Source organism: Tupaia chinensis, unplaced genomic scaffold (genome assembly GCF_000334495.1).
Source record: "Tupaia chinensis unplaced genomic scaffold, TupChi_1.0 Scaffold000196_1, whole genome shotgun sequence".
NCBI classification, from domain to species: domain Eukaryota; kingdom Metazoa; phylum Chordata; class Mammalia; order Scandentia; family Tupaiidae; genus Tupaia; species Tupaia belangeri.
Window position 1 is genome coordinate 369264 of NW_006159671.1, and position 17980 is coordinate 387243.

The 17980-nt window shown below is 48.4% G+C and overlaps 1 protein-coding gene across 1 annotated transcript in view; it reads left to right on the plus strand.

Annotated features, from left to right (window-relative positions):
* The window catches only part of NAV2 (neuron navigator 2), a 295960-nt gene that overhangs the window by 243987 nt on the left and 33993 nt on the right, over nucleotides 1-17980 (plus strand). Inside the window, exons 21-24 of the mRNA XM_006146897.3 lie at nucleotides 5926-6009; nucleotides 6587-6698; nucleotides 9276-9421; nucleotides 13821-13993. Of these exons, the coding sequence (XP_006146959.1) occupies nucleotides 5926-6009; nucleotides 6587-6698; nucleotides 9276-9421; nucleotides 13821-13993 (515 nt within the window). The remainder of the gene's footprint in view (nucleotides 1-5925; nucleotides 6010-6586; nucleotides 6699-9275; nucleotides 9422-13820; nucleotides 13994-17980) is intronic.

The following is a 17980-nucleotide window of genomic DNA, read 5'->3' on the forward strand; positions in this document are numbered from 1 at the left end:
TTGCTCTAGTATAAACATGGTTATGGTAGGGATAAAGGGAGGAGGTTATGAGACTATACAGGAGTACCTAACTCAGTCTTGGTCAGGGGCAGTGAGAGGGAGGTCAGGGAGGACTTCCTGGAAGAGGTGACATCTGATGAATGCTGTGCAGGGGAGGATACATGGGGAGAACAGCAAGGTGAAAGATCTTTGGATAGCTGCGTAGCTTGGTATAATTAGTCTCTGACCTAAATGTGGGGAGAGGCCAGGCTCAGAGAGCAGAACATCTGGCTGTTAGTTTCTGAGTCTGGGCCTCCTGCCGCATCAGCCGCGCCCTGTTTGAGCCTTAGCCCGCAGTGCGCTTGTCTGGCTTGCTCTTCAGAGAGCTTCCCGTCTGCGGCGAGGAGCTCGGGTTGGAGGAGCTGAGTAGAGGCAGGCGTGTCCTGCCACATCAGCCCAGTCCTTCCAGGAGCTGTGACCCCGTGAGGGCTAACGCTCAGAAGACAGCCAGATTTATTGGAAGGTGCCACGATGCCTCTGGAAGTGAGGCTTCCTGCCCAGGATCGCCTAGCCCAGCTGAGACCACAGAGGAATGTTCTCAAGCCTGTGAGAAAGCGACCTGCATGACCCCACCGTGACCCCACCGTGTGCTATTAAAATGGAAAGCCACTTCAAAGCTTGTCTTCCTTTGACCGGGACACTGAGTCCGGGCTCCGAACTAATCATTTACCTGGAGTTTTTTGCCCTGGGAATTCTCTGTTTGAGCCTGCGTCTGCTCAAGGAAACCATTTCTCTTTAAAGCCTGGACGTGAAGTACCTAGCCCATTGCATGACCTCAGTTACAAGCTGCCTTCATTACCATTTAGCCTCCTAAGTCCTCCTACATTTCTGGAAATCTCTGATAGCGTTTCAAAATGCTGACATGCTAGGGCAGTGTGTGTTTGGTCATTCTTCATTTATTTTCTTTACTTCTTTTTTTTTTTTAAGAATTACTTTATTTATTTGTTTGTTTGTTTATTTATTTATGTTTGACCAGAGAGGGACAGAGTGAGGGAGGGGTTGGGGAAATGAGAAAGCAAGCCTCCAGGTCCAGGACTCGAACCACTGTCAGCCATGTGGGAGTCCAGCCCACTTAACCACCACCCCACCTGCTGGCCCCTATTTTCTTTACTTCTTGTACAATACATAATGCAACTAAAGGAACCCTGGAAATTGATGTGAGAAATGAATACTGAGGTTTAGATCCTACTGGAAAACAAAACAAAACAAAACAAAAAAAGCAGCAGAGGTGTTCTGTGGGTAGATGCTTTATCTGGATAAGCAGATGTGTGCATTTGAATCCAGAACTATCTCTAGACCTACTGAGGCAAGATCTCCTGCATATCTTTCAGAAAGTAATTCTGAGCTCTTCTGGCTGAAAAACACAGCCATCAGTTGCTACCCTTGACTAATCAACAAACAGTGATTAACTTACTTAGTGCGCTTGGATTAAATCCTCCGGTGACCTCCTGCACCTACAATTAGCCCGGTTGGAACTCTGCGTCCTGTTCCCCAAAAGAGCCAGAGTGAGATCCCAAAAGCGGGTTTTGCCCCTCGTAAACGCCATTGAATCCAGCATTGTTTTAAAGTAAATATTTAGTCTTACCTCACACCATCGGCAGTGCTAACGTGTTTCATTGTCTGCCATCTTTCTCACAGACCAAGCTGTGTTTGTTTTTCTAGGACAAACTACCCTAAGGACGTTCTCCGGGTGTTTTTATTCCGCTTGTGTTTGTTTTCCTGGGAGTGCGAGAATGGCGCTTGGCGAGTGGGCTCCTGCAGTTCTCAGCCAGGCTCGGGCGGCCGCTCCACGGTCATGTCCATGACACAAAGGCAGCCCTTTGGCTTGCTGGCAGAAGGAGACACACTGGGTCTTCAGAACAAACGTGGCTTCTTTCTAAGCTTGCAAAAACACTTTCTCACTAGCAGTCTTCACACGGTCAGGTTTTATATTTCTTTTTAAATTTGCTGTAGGATATGTGCACTCACCAGAGAGAGACAGAGAGAAAAAGAGAGAAAAATATTACCATTTAGCCTCCTAAGTCCTCCTACATTTCTGGAAATCTCTGATAGCGTTTCAAAATGCTGACATGCTAGGGCAGTGTGTGTTTGGTCATTCTTCATTTATTTTCTTTACTTCTTTTTTTTTTTTAAGAATTACTTTATTTATTTGTTTGTTTGTTTATTTATTTATGTTTGACCAGAGAGGGACAGAGTGAGGGAGGGGTTGGGGAAATGAGAAAGCAAGCCTCCAGGTCCAGGACTCGAACCACTGTCAGCCATGTGGGAGTCCAGCCCACTTAACCACCACCCCACCTGCTGGCCCCTATTTTCTTTACTTCTTGTACAATACATAATGCAACTAAAGGAACCCTGGAAATTGATGTGAGAAATGAATACTGAGGTTTAGATCCTACTGGAAAACAAAACAAAACAAAACAAAAAAAGCAGCAGAGGTGTTCTGTGGGTAGATGCTTTATCTGGATAAGCAGATGTGTGCATTTGAATCCAGAACTATCTCTAGACCTACTGAGGCAAGATCTCCTGCATATCTTTCAGAAAGTAATTCTGAGCTCTTCTGGCTGAAAAACACAGCCATCAGTTGCTACCCTTGACTAATCAACAAACAGTGATTAACTTACTTAGTGCGCTTGGATTAAATCCTCCGGTGACCTCCTGCACCTACAATTAGCCCGGTTGGAACTCTGCGTCCTGTTCCCCAAAAGAGCCAGAGTGAGATCCCAAAAGCGGGTTTTGCCCCTCGTAAACGCCATTGAATCCAGCATTGTTTTAAAGTAAATATTTAGTCTTACCTCACACCATCGGCAGTGCTAACGTGTTTCATTGTCTGCCATCTTTCTCACAGACCAAGCTGTGTTTGTTTTTCTAGGACAAACTACCCTAAGGACGTTCTCCGGGTGTTTTTATTCCGCTTGTGTTTGTTTTCCTGGGAGTGCGAGAATGGCGCTTGGCGAGTGGGCTCCTGCAGTTCTCAGCCAGGCTCGGGCGGCCGCTCCACGGTCATGTCCATGACACAAAGGCAGCCCTTTGGCTTGCTGGCAGAAGGAGACACACTGGGTCTTCAGAACAAACGTGGCTTCTTTCTAAGCTTGCAAAAACACTTTCTCACTAGCAGTCTTCACACGGTCAGGTTTTATATTTCTTTTTAAATTTGCTGTAGGATATGTGCACTCACCAGAGAGAGACAGAGAGAAAAAGAGAGAAAAATCACCTTCAGGGAGGATGGCCAAGCCATATTCCTTTTTCCTCCATGGTCCTCTCAGGTTTTAGGCACACACATGCACGTGTGCACGCATGCACACACATGTGCCAGTGTGTTTCTCAAGCCACTGGGCCTGGGGCTCAAACCTCATGGTCAGCTATGTGGGCTCCAGCCGCCTTAACCACCATGCTGCCTGGCTGGCCCCTGTTTTTTGTGTTTAATTGAATAGAAAATGGGGATGCCTATAGCTGCAATTGAGGTGGTAATCAAATGCGGCACTGAAATAAACGGAAGGTCCACGATCACAGTTTAACTTTGCCACTCCTTTGTATGCAGAGAGAGCTGCCATTCTGTAGACGCTCGGGACCTGTTTCCTTGGTCCGCTGTGAGATCGTCTTGAACTGATTTCCTCTGGTGTTGTCATGACCTCCAGAAACTAGTGTGTATTTCTTTATGTTAAAACGCAGAAGCATTTTTTTCGATGTTTGATGGAGAGAGGGAGTGCAGACAGACGGAAACCAGCAATTCCACTTAACGTTTCTGTTTCAGGTGGTCCTACCCGCTGCCGACAGTCGATTCTAGAAAGTCTTAGCCGTAACCACCCGTGTTAGATGAAGTCGAGTGACAGAGGCCTGTGCTTTACTCCTCAGATCTGTCCTTAGATTGAGGTGCCTCAGATCCTTCTCACCCAGGGCAAAAGGCCTCCCATCACCCCGCCTGCAAGCCCCTGTTCCACTGTATTCACTGGAGACGTCAGTCATTTCTTCCTCTAGAATGTTCTATCACCGCTCACTTCTTCTGAGACTTTCCCAAGTGTTCTCTGCTGGTCTCATCTTCTCATCCATCCTGGAGCTCTCTGGAAGGTGTCTCCTCCCTCGCCTCCCCCTAAACCTTTCTTATTCTTCTATTGCTGTGTCCTCATAGTTTCTTTGTCACTTTCTCGTTCCCAGACCTCTTCTATTCCCCACGTTGTCCACTCATTCCCATGTTCTGCAATGCCTCAACATTTACAGGCCGTTTTCAACCATGCTGCTTCATTAATGCTCAGAATAACCCTGGGAGGAGTGAGAGTGTTCCCCTTCACAGATGAAGCAGCGGAGGCCGGTAGGAGGCCGGTAGGAGGTCGCCGGCACGTGCGTGAGGGTTCTTGTTCCTCGTGCCGTGCTGCCTCCTCCATCCAAGTGCTTCTCTTTTCAGTCATTGGTTGCCATCTATCGCACAGTTATCAAGTGGCCACTTTGTACTAGCACTGGCTACAGGGGTGACAAGGTAGCCATGGGGTCACCCTCCTCAAGGGCACAGTCTAGTGGTCCACCCTGTCTTGCCACATGCCCCCGAAGGAGGACATGCCACTCTTCCGTTTACACAAGGACAATGCTAGGAGGAGCCGGAAGTGCTGGCTGGTGAATGGAGCCTTCATTCGATCGCTGGACATGCCTGTGGATGACAGTTTGAGAGTGCGTTCATTCGTTCTCTTAGTTTTAATGATGCTGCCAAGAATCCCCATTCAAGAACCAACATTTGGGAACCAGCAGGTGGCATGGTGGTCAATGCACTGGACTCCCATAGAGCCGACCGCAGTTCAAGTCCCCGGACCTGGTGGCTTGAAAATCACTCTGGACATGTGCGTGTGTACCCAAAATCCCAGGAGGAGAAAAGAGAAGAGACTGCATTGCCATCTCCCAAGGGAGGCATGAGTTTTCACCTTCCCCCTCTCTGTCTCTCTCTTCAGTGTGCGCACGTACCCTATGGCCAAAAACCAAACCCCAAAGAACCAACATTTTATTTTATCTCCTACTCTGTCCCAGGCAGAAGGCTTTGTGCTGGGGCAGAAAGTTGCCTCTGGTCCTTGAGGAGAGGTGCAGAGAAGGGGTTAAGCAGGAAAACACCACATTTCTCAATTTTAAGATTCAGTTTTAACATCTATGAAAGTTGGATGTATATTTGAATGATAATTGATGATATTAAAAATGAGTGATATCTAACATAATGGGACATCTGACGAATTTGAACAGAAGCACATAAAAATGGGAGCCTGTGGAAAGGCAGAACTCCCTGGGGCCCTGGGGAAGGTTTCTCTAAGGAGGTAGCAGATGGGTCTCTCAGTGGCTTTTTATTAACTGGGACTATAACAAGCAAAATATGCCAGCCACTTTGTTTGTTCATTCTACAGACATGCTTAACGTGAGCCTCTGCTCTGAGCTTAGTGCTTAGTGCACAAAGAACTCGCCCTGCTGAGTAGAAGAGAAGGGGACAGAAGTTGGCAGCCACGAGGCCACACGGGCTTTGAACTAGGTTATCACAAAGCGTGTGTCAGAAGTCAGTGTGCTTGTGAGAGTGAGTCCGAGGAAACCCACCCAGTCTGAGATGACAGGGAGGAAGGAGCTGAGAGGTCTTGAGACAGTTGTGTCAAAATTAGTTTGGCAAGGAGGAGGCTTTAGGGGAGGGAGTTCTAGGCGAGGGAAAGCGTCTAATGGCCCGAGGTGGGCAGCGGAACCAGCCGTTTGATCCAGTGAAAGGCCGGAATAGCTGGATTCCAAAGAGGGTGAGGAGTGGGGTTCGAAGGGAGACTGCGAAGTGGCAGGGGCTAGATCAGGAGGCCCCAGGAAGGACTGAAGACTCAGCGCCTTGTAGGCATCCTTGCCTCGCCGGTAGTAAACCAAAGCTGTGTCTCTACCCCCCAGGCTCACCTCGTGGCTGCCTTTGAACAGAGTCTCGGGAACATGACAATCAGGCTCCAGAGTCTGACCATGACGGCTGAGCAGAAGGTAAGGCAGAAGAGTGAACAACAAACCTAAAAACAATATTCTCCAGGGGCCAGTAGATGGCATGGCAGTTAAGGTGCTAGACTCCCACATGGTCGACTGCAGTTCAAGTCCCAGACCTGGCTGCTTGCTTTCTCACTCCCCTCCCCTCCCCTCTCTCTCTCTGGTGAATTAAATAATAATAATAATAATAATAACAAATTGATTTAATTAATTATTTTAAAATTCATCATCGAGAAGAACATTACATCGTATTGTGCACCTTCGGTATTTATTCTAGTTTTTGGGGGTATAGATTTATGCACTTGAACTACAGGAATTGAACTGTAGAGAGCAGACCTGTTGGATGGAAACAGGACTGTGGCTGAGTGATGATAGCAGCCTCTGATGAAACTCGTGGTCACGTTCCTACATTTATGGGTCCGTTTACACCTGTCGAAGATTGGTCCCAATTCCCGAATGAGTCAGGTTTTCTCGAGCTCCGTTGTCCCCTCCCCTCTCTGTTGAAGCGAAGCCGTACCTCAGCTGCTGCCTGCTCAGGATGATCTCACAACGACTGATGTTCCTTTCTGCTCCTCAGGATTCAGAGCTGAATGAGTTAAGAAAAACTATTGAGCTGCTGAAGAAGCAGAATGCAGCTGCTCAGGCTGCCATTAACGGAGTAATTAACACACCAGAGCTTAACTGCAAAGGTAAAGAGACCCAGACAGCGACCCGCATGCCCTGACAACACGTGACGCCACCGCCCTGCTGGGGGGTGGGTGGGTGGCCGTGTGATCTAGGTTCTGGGCGGCCAAGGCTTTTCATCTTGCTGCTTCTGGCCTCTGTGAAAGACAGCTATTGTAGCTCATAAATGGAAGGAAATATATTTCTTTGTTTTTTAAATAATTATTTAATTTTACTTATTTATTTATTTTAATTTGACCAGAGAGGGACCGGGACGGGGGGGAGGGGGGAGAAAGAGAGAAAGCAAGTCACCAGGTCCAGGACTCGAACTGCGGTCGGCCATATGGGAGTTCAGCACCCTTAACCACCAAGCCACTTGCCAGCCCCATAGGAAGTATATTTCTATTAGCAGAGTGCCAGCATGTTTTACAGCCTTTAACTTCACTAACGCTTCGCTGTGTACATGCTGCTGTGGGACCAGCTGAAATGGGGTTCATCTCCTATTCGTCCAGGAAGACATTTCTGAGTGAATTGTTTTGTCCTTGTCTATCTTAACTGGAGTTTAAAAAGTAAGGACATCCAGTGGCATGGTGGTTATGGCAGCGGGTCCCATAGGGTGGACTGTGTGTTTCAAACTCTGGACCTCTGGTGGGTTAAAAAACACACCAGGCATGTGTGTGTGCATGCCCAAAATCTTAAGGGGTGATTCTCACTTTCTCTCCCTCACTGTCTCTCCCCAGTCCACAGAGTGCTCATGCCCTAGAGCAAACTAAAAAAATAAGAAAAAGAAAATCAAGTGGGTTTTCTCCTGCAGTAACAATACAAAGAGACATTAAAAAGTGTGTGGGCAAACTGAATTAAAGTACAAGTTTATTTTGGTGCCAAAAAAATTAAAATCCACATGAAGTTTTTCATAATGTACATTTTTCATAAACCTTTGGAAATCCCTCATTTTTTAAAAAAGAGTTTTAAAGAATTAAATTTTTTTTAAGAATTATTTTATTTATGGGACCAGCAGATGGCATAATGGCTACGTCACTGGACTCCCATGTAGTAGACTATGGTTTGAGTCCTGGACCCAATGGCTTAAACTCACGCCAGGCACGTGTGCATGCATGCCCAAGATCCTGACAGAAGAATGGAGGAGAAGGGATTGAGGTTTGGCAATCCCTGCCGGGGGGTGATTTCTCATTTTCTGTCTCTCTGTCTCTCTCTGTCTTTCTGGCGAGTGCACGCCCCTATAGCAAAAACATCTCTCCCCCCAAAAAAGAATTATTTTATTTAACTTTATTTATTTATTTTAATTTGACCAGAGAGGGACAGCGTGAAGAGGTGGGGGGCAGTGAGAAAGCAAGCCGCCAGATGCAGGACTTGAACCATGGTCGGCCATGTGGGAGTCCAGTCCCCTCAACCGTCACACCATCTGCCAGCCCCAAAGACCCCTCATATTAACAGTAATGATGGAAGTCGGCGATCACCTGTACGGAGCACTTGCTGTGATTCGAATACCAGGCTCGGGGTGTTAACTGCAATCTCATTTTCCTGCTGTAGCAATATTACGGGTGTGATATCTGTTCTCGCTCCTACTGATAAGGGCCCTGAGGTTCAGACCCAAGGCCCACTTCCTAACGTCAGCAAGTGGGAAAAACAGAAGTGGGACTAGAACCAAGGCTGTCCGACTCTGAAACTGATCTTACAGACTAGTCTGTACGTTTAGTTCTTGTCTCCATCAGAAAAACCATCAGCTAACTCTATTTTCAGTATCACTGTTCTTTCGGATATCTGGCCTCCTGAAAAAGTGATGATAGAGTTGAAAGGGGCAGGATAAGCAAGAGCTGGCCAGCGTGGAATGAAAAGGGCATTTCAGGCAGAAGGAACAGCACATGCAAAGGCCCTGAGGCCAGATAGCTTTGGCACTGTGGGGCTGAGAGAAGGCTGGAACAGTAGGAACCTAGAGAGCAGAGGAGAGAGGAAGCTACCAGAGAAGGTAGCTGTTGCCACAGCTCAGAGGTGCATTTCTGTGCCTCCTTAAACATTAAGAGGGACCAACTAGTGGCATAGTGGTTAAGGTGCTGGACCCCCACATGGCCAATTGCAGTTCAAGTCCCAGACCTGGCAGCTTGAAAATCACACTGGATATGTGTGCATGCATGCCCCAAATCCCAAGAGGAAAATGAAGGGGAAGGGATTATGGTATAGCTATCCCCTCTGGGGGGTGATTACTTACTTTCCCTCTCACTGTCTCTCTGTCTCTCTCTGTCAAGCTCACACTTCCTATGGCAAAAATACCTTAAGACAAAGAAAAAGAAAAACCATTAAGAGAGCTGGTGTTGGGGAGTTCCCGTAAGCCTCCCTTTACATCATTTTGTAAAGTGGAGAGAGACAAAGAGAGATAGAGACCTCATTTCATTGACCAAGGAGGGTATAGCATCCACCTACTCGAGGACCCTAAAACCAACATTGGAGAGCAGAGGTCATGTCTGAGTGGGATAGGCTGAGTGAGTAGTCCTCAGGAATGTGGATTTCAGCCGTGCCCTGGGCCAGGGCGCTGGGTCCGCGTTGGCGGTACAGTGCTGATACGTCGGGAACTGCCTTGTCTCCAGGGAACGGCCCCACCCAGTCGGCAGACCTCCGCATCCGCAGACAGCACTCCTCCGACAGCGTGTCCAGCATCAACAGCGCCACCAGCCACTCCAGCGTGGGCAGCAACATCGAGAGCGACTCCAAGAAAAAGAAGAGGAAGAACTGGGTGAGTGTGCATCGGAAACTTCACCTGGGGACTGGCAAGCAGCCAGCCTCAGGGCCCCAGCCCCCAGACAGAGCCCAGGCTAGCCCCTAACTTCAGAGCTTCGGGAGCAGATGTAAGGAAACAACTTGTGGCTAGGTTTTCACTAACATCAGGGTGCTCAACAAGACAGCAGGATTTACAAAGTAACCACCGTCTCGTGGATTTTCTCTCTCGTGAGACTTTCTCTCTCATGAGACTTTGTGTGCATCCTTCATTTCATCAGTGTATCATTTCTTCATTATATGTGGGCCACAAAGTTTCAGTGCTAGAGCAAAGTTATTAAGTGGCTTCTTCCTCCAAAGTATCTTTTTTTTAACATCTATCTCTAGTTACCCCCACCGTTAATTACAATCTTTATTTATAGAATTATCTAGCATACCATCAAATCAACCTTCTGTTTGCAAATCTTTTAGCCATGCCCTGTAAATAAAAGTTTCATGGGACCAGTAGATGGCATAATGGTTATGTCGCTGGACTCCCACATAGTTCACTGCTGTTCGAGTCCCGGACCCAACAGTTTAAAGCTCACACTGGGCACCTGTGTGTGCGTGCCCAAGATATTGAGACTGGAGGAGAAGGGATTGTGGTGTGGCCATCCCCCCTGGAGGGTGATTTCTCGCTTTCTGTCTCTTTATCTTTCTCGGTCTCTCCAGTGAGTACACGCACCCTATAGCAAAAATCTGTCTTAAAAAAAAAGTTTCATCGTTTCAAACTAGTCCCATGACATCGTGGTGAAGGGAATCACATCCCACATGACCCACTATGGTTCTGGCAGCTTGAAAAACATGCCAAGTGCATGCATGCATGTCCCAAATCATGACAGAATGAAAAGATGGAGGAGAAGGGATTACAACATGGCCACTCTTCATTGGGATGTGCCTTTTCCGGGAACTGCCTTGTCTCCAGGGAACGGCCCCACCCAGTCGGCAGACCTCCGCATCCGCAGACAGCACTCCTCCGACAGCGTGTCCAGCATCAACAGCGCCACCAGCCACTCCAGCGTGGGCAGCAACATCGAGAGCGACTCCAAGAAAAAGAAGAGGAAGAACTGGGTGAGTGTGCATCGGAAACTTCACCTGGGGACTGGCAAGCAGCCAGCCTCAGGGCCCCAGCCCCCAGACAGAGCCCAGGCTAGCCCCTAACTTCAGAGCTTCGGGAGCAGATGTAAGGAAACAACTTGTGGCTAGGTTTTCACTAACATCAGGGTGCTCAACAAGACAGCAGGATTTACAAAGTAACCACCGTCTCGTGGATTTTCTCTCTCGTGAGACTTTCTCTCTCATGAGACTTTGTGTGCATCCTTCATTTCATCAGTGTATCATTTCTTCATTATATGTGGGCCACAAAGTTTCAGTGCTAGAGCAAAGTTATTAAGTGGCTTCTTCCTCCAAAGTATCTTTTTTTTAACATCTATCTCTAGTTACCCCCACCGTTAATTACAATCTTTATTTATAGAATTATCTAGCATACCATCAAATCAACCTTCTGTTTGCAAATCTTTTAGCCATGCCCTGTAAATAAAAGTTTCATGGGACCAGTAGATGGCATAATGGTTATGTCGCTGGACTCCCACATAGTTCACTGCTGTTCGAGTCCCGGACCCAACAGTTTAAAGCTCACACTGGGCACCTGTGTGTGCGTGCCCAAGATATTGAGACTGGAGGAGAAGGGATTGTGGTGTGGCCATCCCCCCTGGAGGGTGATTTCTCGCTTTCTGTCTCTTTATCTTTCTCGGTCTCTCCAGTGAGTACACGCACCCTATAGCAAAAATCTGTCTTAAAAAAAAAGTTTCATCGTTTCAAACTAGTCCCATGACATCGTGGTGAAGGGAATCACATCCCACATGACCCACTATGGTTCTGGCAGCTTGAAAAACATGCCAAGTGCATGCATGCATGTCCCAAATCATGACAGAATGAAAAGATGGAGGAGAAGGGATTACAACATGGCCACTCTTCATTGGGATGTGCCTTTTCTCTCTCTGCCTCATTCTGGTGAGCTGACACCCTCTGGCAAAATCAAACAGCAAAAGAAGGATGATTATCAATGTCCGAAGTCAGTGCGCGGTCCTGAGCTAGGGGCTGTGCCTCGCAGTGGTAGGCCTAACAGACCAGCCTCCGCTGCAGCGCTTCTCCCTGGTCCATAGTCCCAGCAAGCACCCTGGACACCTGTGCAGTGCCTCGAACAGGGCTTCCTGCTCCTCTGGGCAAATCCACTTCCCTGTCCCCACCCGGGCGTTAGTTCACTCAAGGCCGTGGAGCTGCGAATAACTCTCGATGCTCCTTGGATCCAGGGTAGGAATATCCCGAGTTGATGAGAAGTTGGCCGGTGGCCCAAGATCCCAGTTTGTCAATGCTGTTGCCATCCGCTCTCCAAGTGGCTTCACGTCCTCATCCATCCCGTACATCTCTCACTCATTTCGTGTTATCTTGGATGGGTGGCGAGGTCCAGTGTTGGAGGAGCCAGGGACTTAGTACTGTTGGCTATTGGTGACTCATATTAGAGGCAAGCTGCAATCCAGCTCGGTGTGATCCTGTCATCAATATGACTAAGGCTTCTTTCTTTCTTTCTCTCTTTCTCTCTTTCTCTCTCTCCTTCTCTCTCTCCTTCTCTCTTTCTTTCTTTCTTTCTTTCTTTCTTTCTTTCTTTCTTTAAATTATACTAATGGCTTTTGGTCAACTCATTTGCTCTGACTACACAGAAAGGATTAGCTCATGCTGTCTCTACTACACAGTCAATAAATATGGTCTGATTGGATTATTGCAGTAACGAATATTTGCTGTGAAAAATAGTAATTATCCATTTCCTTCAAGAAATAGAACTGGTTTATGTCGTTTTTTTAGGACAGCGCTTGACTCTCAGTGACATCAGGGAGGTTGGATCTTTGACATCCTCAGCTAGTCCCGAAGCTTAGTTCTACCTAATCTTTGTAACCCCTTCTTGCACACGACACTGTCAAAGGTGGAGGCAAGGGTTTTGGTTGATGGATGGTGTATTACATCCTCCTGCTTCTCCGACCACTCTCTGGAAATACGATCAGAAGGAGGAAATGGGAGAGAGATGGAATCCCAGTTTGCCCATGAGCTGGACATGAAAGTTAGTTCTGAGTAAACCACATTGATGGGAGGAAAAGCTCATCCGTTCTCAGAATGGCCCATTTTGGACTTTCTCAATGGCTAAGCAAACTCCCAGTGTATGTTCTCAGAAGGAAAAGGGACTTTCAAAGAAGGAAATTACTTTTCAGAAGATCTTTTTTGAGACAAAACATTAATTTATTTTAGGAAAATAAATGCTAGGAAAATCAGTGCTGATCATGGCTTTCAAAGAAGATATGACACTTGAATTCTTTATGTTCTCATTAGAGTTTCCAGGTCTGTCCTGTAGTTTGAGAAAATTTTATGCACCAGTTCCTTTTCCCAGTGTGGTTAATAAGTTTCTTAAGGCCATTCAGTTTTTGAGTAACAAGTGGAATGGTTAATGCCCTGCTTGTTTGATTGTCGTCTTCTGTACAAGAACTGCTAAGGAGAAGAGCCGAAGAGTTACACAGTCATGTGGGCCAGGGCAGTGGTAGGTCTGGTGTTGCTCAGAATAGGAGACTCCCTCCTCCTCACCTCCATAGAGCCATAGAGAGTTGATCGATCACGGGCAAAAAAAAGGGCCAGAGGCACCAGAAAATGGGCGGCAGTCAATTCAGTTAGACAGAGAGAAGCTGGAAGAACTCGGGTCACGAAGACTTCCTGATCTGCTGTTCCCTTCTTTTCATAGCAGAGGAAGGTGCCCAGAATGCTTTTAAAGATTCACGTTCCCACTGGAAACCTCCTCTGTTTGTGGTGTTTATGATGAGCCATGTTGTGTCTGAAAAGTCCAGAACTTTCTCTGTCACTGGCTTTCTCTGTTAAAAATTGTCTCTTTTCCTTCCCCCTCCCTGTTTTTGCTTGCATTTTCTCTGGCAGGTCAATGAGGTAAGCAAGACCAACTTGAATATGAGATACCAAGCTAACCCATCCATGGATCTGACTAACCTCATCCGCATCCGTCACCTTGTCTGAGCACCCCGCTTTGTTGCTGTGTTACCTCATCTTCCCGACACCCCCTGCTGAGCCAGGCACTGTCTTGCTGTTGGCCTCTAGCCTTGAGCCAAGAGTAGGCATGGAATGTCACCCAAGGTCCGGTCCTTTGAGCTGTCAGCACCGGATAACTCTTCTCCTTATGCACTGATTCGAGAGAGCTGTTGGAACCTTTTCCTTTGGTGGGGGAAAATGTGGGAGGATTAATTGCTCTTTTGAGTGCATGTCTTTGTTTTGCCAACGCCTTAGCATCGCTCCTGGCTCCCGCAAGGCTGATAGTCTTGTCTGTTTAGTTACGCAGCTCCTTCAAGCAAGCTTTTGGGAAGAAGAAGTCTCCCAAGTCAGCATCCTCTCATTCGGACATTGAGGAGATGACGGATTCTTCTTTGCCTTCCTCGCCAAAGTTACCACACAATGGGTCCACGGGTTCAACTCCGTTGCTGAGGAATTCTCACTCCAACTCTCTGTAAGTCCGTCTGTTGGGGTTACCGTGGTCAGATCACATCTTTGTCCCCTCAGGGCCCTCCGAAACAGGAGCAGCTGGGTGTCCAGTTATGGTCCATCTGGTTCTGAGGTCCTTTCTGTTTGGCTCTAATAGGACTGTGACTATCGTTTCAGTGTTTTAGGTCTAGGAAGGTTGAAAGGAAAAGAAGACGTAGATTTTAATAGTGGTGGTATTGGTGTCCGTAATTAGCTGGCTGTCCTCAAGCAAGTTGCTTAAGCTCTCTGTTTCCTTGTCTTTATATGTCAAAGGCATATGGTGGTTGTCCACTTACCTTACCCTAAAGATCGAGTAGCATAAATGGATATAAAAAAGCTAAAACCATTTCTCTGTGAGAGGGAGATAACATTATGATAGCTGCTAAGATTGCGCTTCATTTAGGTGATAGGAATTAGATTTTACTTTCCTTCTTTGGTCAAAAGTTGGTGTTGACTCTTCCTCTGAGGTCAGAACTTAGAAACGGGAAGTTTAAAAAAGAAATAGAAGGACTAGCAGTTAGTGTAATGGCTATGTCGCTGGACTCCCATGTAGTCAACTGCGGTTCACGTCCTGGACCCAGCAGCTTAAACTCACGCCGGGCGCGTGTGTGTGTGTGCCCAAGATCCCAAGAGGAGAATGGAGGAGAAGGGATTGCGGCGTGGCCATCCCCCCTGGGGGGTGATTTCTTTCCTTGTTTCTCTCTGTCTCTCTCTATCTGTCTGGCGAGCGCATGCGCCCTATAGCAAAAACCTCTCCCAAAAATAAAAAGCAAAGAAAATAATTAATAAAATTAAAAAGAAATAGATTCAGTGACACATCTCTACCAAAGGAGTGCTTACAGGTGTTTCAAAATAACCCATGCTCGTGGACTCCACTAGGAAATTCAGTAAATTCCGTGTTGTAGCCGGGTCCCTGCAGGAGCACCCCTGGTTCGGTGCAGCGAGTCCGCAGTGCCTACTCAGTGCTCGCTTCAGGGCTGTTCCCTTGACCACTAGATACACAGAAGAGAAACTTCAGCTCATGCACAGCCGACCCCCATGATTCCCACTGAGCACCCGCTGATGGCTCCTCCATCGGGCACAGGGAGACAGTCCTATGCCTAGCGTAGAAACACGAGGCCCAGACTCCAGAGGCAAGAGCAGGTCAAGAATGGTTTGGGACGCTGGGTGGGAACTTGGACACCTGCTCAGAGAGAACAGCAGAGCCGCCCTCCTGCAGCAGTGAAGAGGGCCACCTCTGCCCAGGAGAGGACATTCTACTTGAGACAATGGTATGCCAGGCCTGGAATTAAAGACGACCTCGGCCATCAGTACTCTGGAAAGAAAGCAATCAGTGAAATGAGACAGTGCCTGGGAGAAGGAAGTTGTGGCCAGGTCAGAACAGCCATGAGAGGTTTAGAAAGAGGAGACGTTTGGTTGTATTGGGTCATTGGAAAAGTTATGATGCATCTTTGCATAGAAAAACACATTATGACTTCTGACCACCCAGCGTAAACTTCTTGTCCCTTTTTGGTAAAGATGGGATGAATTGGGACCAGCAGATTGCGTAATGGTTACATCACTGGACTCCCATGTGGTCTACTGCAGGTTGAATCCCAGGCCTGGTGGCTTAAAAACTAACGCTGGGCACATGTGTGTGCATGTCCAAAATCCCAAGAGGAGAACGGAGGAGAAGGGATTGCAGCATGACCATCCCTCCTGAAGGGTGATTTCTCATTTTCTGTCTCTCCGGTAAGCTCATTCACTCTACAGCAAAAATCTCTCTTAAAAAAATTAAAAAGTTGGAACCAGCAGTTAGCGTAATGGCTATGTCGCTGGACTCCCACGTAGTGGACCGTGGTTCCCATCCCGGACCCAGTGGCTTAAAACTCACGCCGGGCGTGCGTGCGTGCCTGCCCAAGATCCCAAGAGGAGAACAGAGGAGAAGGGATTGCGGCGTGGCCATCCGTGTTCGGGCGTGGCCACCCCCCCCCCGGGGGGGGGGTGATTTCTTGCTTTCTGTCTCTCTTTGTCTGTCTGACGAGCACACGCGCCCTATAGCAAAAACCTCTCAAAAAAAAAAAAAATTAAGAAGTTTTAAAAACAAGATGAATTATGTCACTGGGTTTCTGGAAGGGCCAAGTAAGAGACTACACGTGAAGGGCCTCTTTCTTCCTCCTTCCTCGGGAGGGTGGGTCTGTGAAGCTGCCCAAGTCCACTTAGTCAGCCAGCCCGCCGGGGACAGCAGCCTGTACCAGTGTGCCAGGCTCTGTGGGTGGCTCCACAGATGGGTACAGAGAGTGAGAGGCCAACTTTCTAGCACACTAACTATGTGGACAATGGAGTGTCATTCTGTGACTTCCCATGTTGGTGAAATGTGGTCAGGGTCTCCGCTTCACTTAATTAACTATGAGCTCCTCTTCTCTTGGGGAACAGCCCAATCAGAGGGTGGCCACAGGGCTACGGGCTTCCGCCACATATGAGGGCACGACCCTAAGCAGGGGAAGCGGGAGGAGCACTGTGCACTGGGCTGCCATGCATGTGCAGGGGCCAGCAGTGCCGTGTGTTCCAGTGGAGGACTGGGCCGGTGACCGAGGGCGCATGTCCTGTTCTGAGTAGAGAGAGAACAAGTCATCTGTGACTCTCTGTGGCTTTGACCCAAAGCACCCCGATCCCATTGTTAGCTGACCAAGAGGAAAAGGACTCATCACCTCCTTTTTTGAGGAGGATTCAAACTTCCGTGTGGCAGCCCGTGTGGACAGGGCAGTGTTTCGGGTGCTAATGGGATCCCCACCCCCAGTGTGACCACGACCCTGCACAGTTCCTCCTGCCCCTGAGCCTCCTCTGTGCGGCCCCATGATCGGCTCCATTACAGCAGTGTACAGGACAGATAAGGCCCCTGCCCTGGCAGGCCCTGCATGCCAAGGGAGAGAAGGCCATTAGACGAACAAATCCTAAAGGAAAAAAAAAAAAAAACAGGTGACGCTGGACTGGCCCCATAGCTTAGTGGTGAAGGGAGCTGGATCCCACACATCCATCTGAGTAGTTCAAATCCTGGCCCCAGTGACTTCAAAAACATGCTGGGCACATTTATGTGTGTGTCCCAAATCCTAATAGGATTGGAAAATGGAAGAGGGGATTACAGCATGATCACACCCCAATGGGGGGGTGCTCTCTCCCTCTCTGTGTCTCTCCCCGGTGAGCGTAAGCACTATCTGCTCATACAAATCAGAAAGTGGAAAACCAGGGGGTGCTAAGGGTTAACGCAGTGAGGCCGAATAGCGCTGGAGTGCGGAGCACCGTGGCAGCCGCTCTGGATGGGGTGCTCGGGAAAGCCCCGCAAGGAGGTGATATTCCAGCTGAGGTCTCCACGACAGGAGGACCCGCTGGGCTAGTTCTGGTCGGTAACACTAACTGCTGGACCAACTCTGCACAAAGCTTGGGGGCTTTACATGATTTGTATTCCAGGCCCACTCCAAACCTGGTGCAGGTAGTCCTAGCAGTGAAGATGCCAAGTCTGACCACTGCTCTGTGTCTGGCCAGTGGGCAAAGGGGAGAGCAGGACATGAAGGCCCCTCAGGAAGCTTCGTGGTCCAGACCTGGTGGCTGCACACTGCCACTTCCCACAGCCCGCTGACCAGGCCTCCGGGCCAGGCCACCTGCCGGGGAAGACGTGAAGACAGAAGAGGGCTCTGGCGAACACGTAGGTAGCAGCCTCTGCCGCCCCAGCCTCACAGTGAGCAGGGCAGCCTTCCGACCCGAGCAGTAAACAGCGCGGGGACCCAGCGGGGAAACTGGCTTGACACTAGACACTGATAGTCTCTCGTCTGGGGAAGAGGGGATGGCCAGCATGGCTTCTGCAGGACAGATCAGGGCTTCAGTGTGTAGGAAAGCCACGGAGGGAGGCAGGGAACATGCAAGGCTTTGAAGTCAGAGTGAATTTGCACCCGTTGTCACGTGCGATGCATAGATGCGGGGGAGTTCTAAGCAGGAA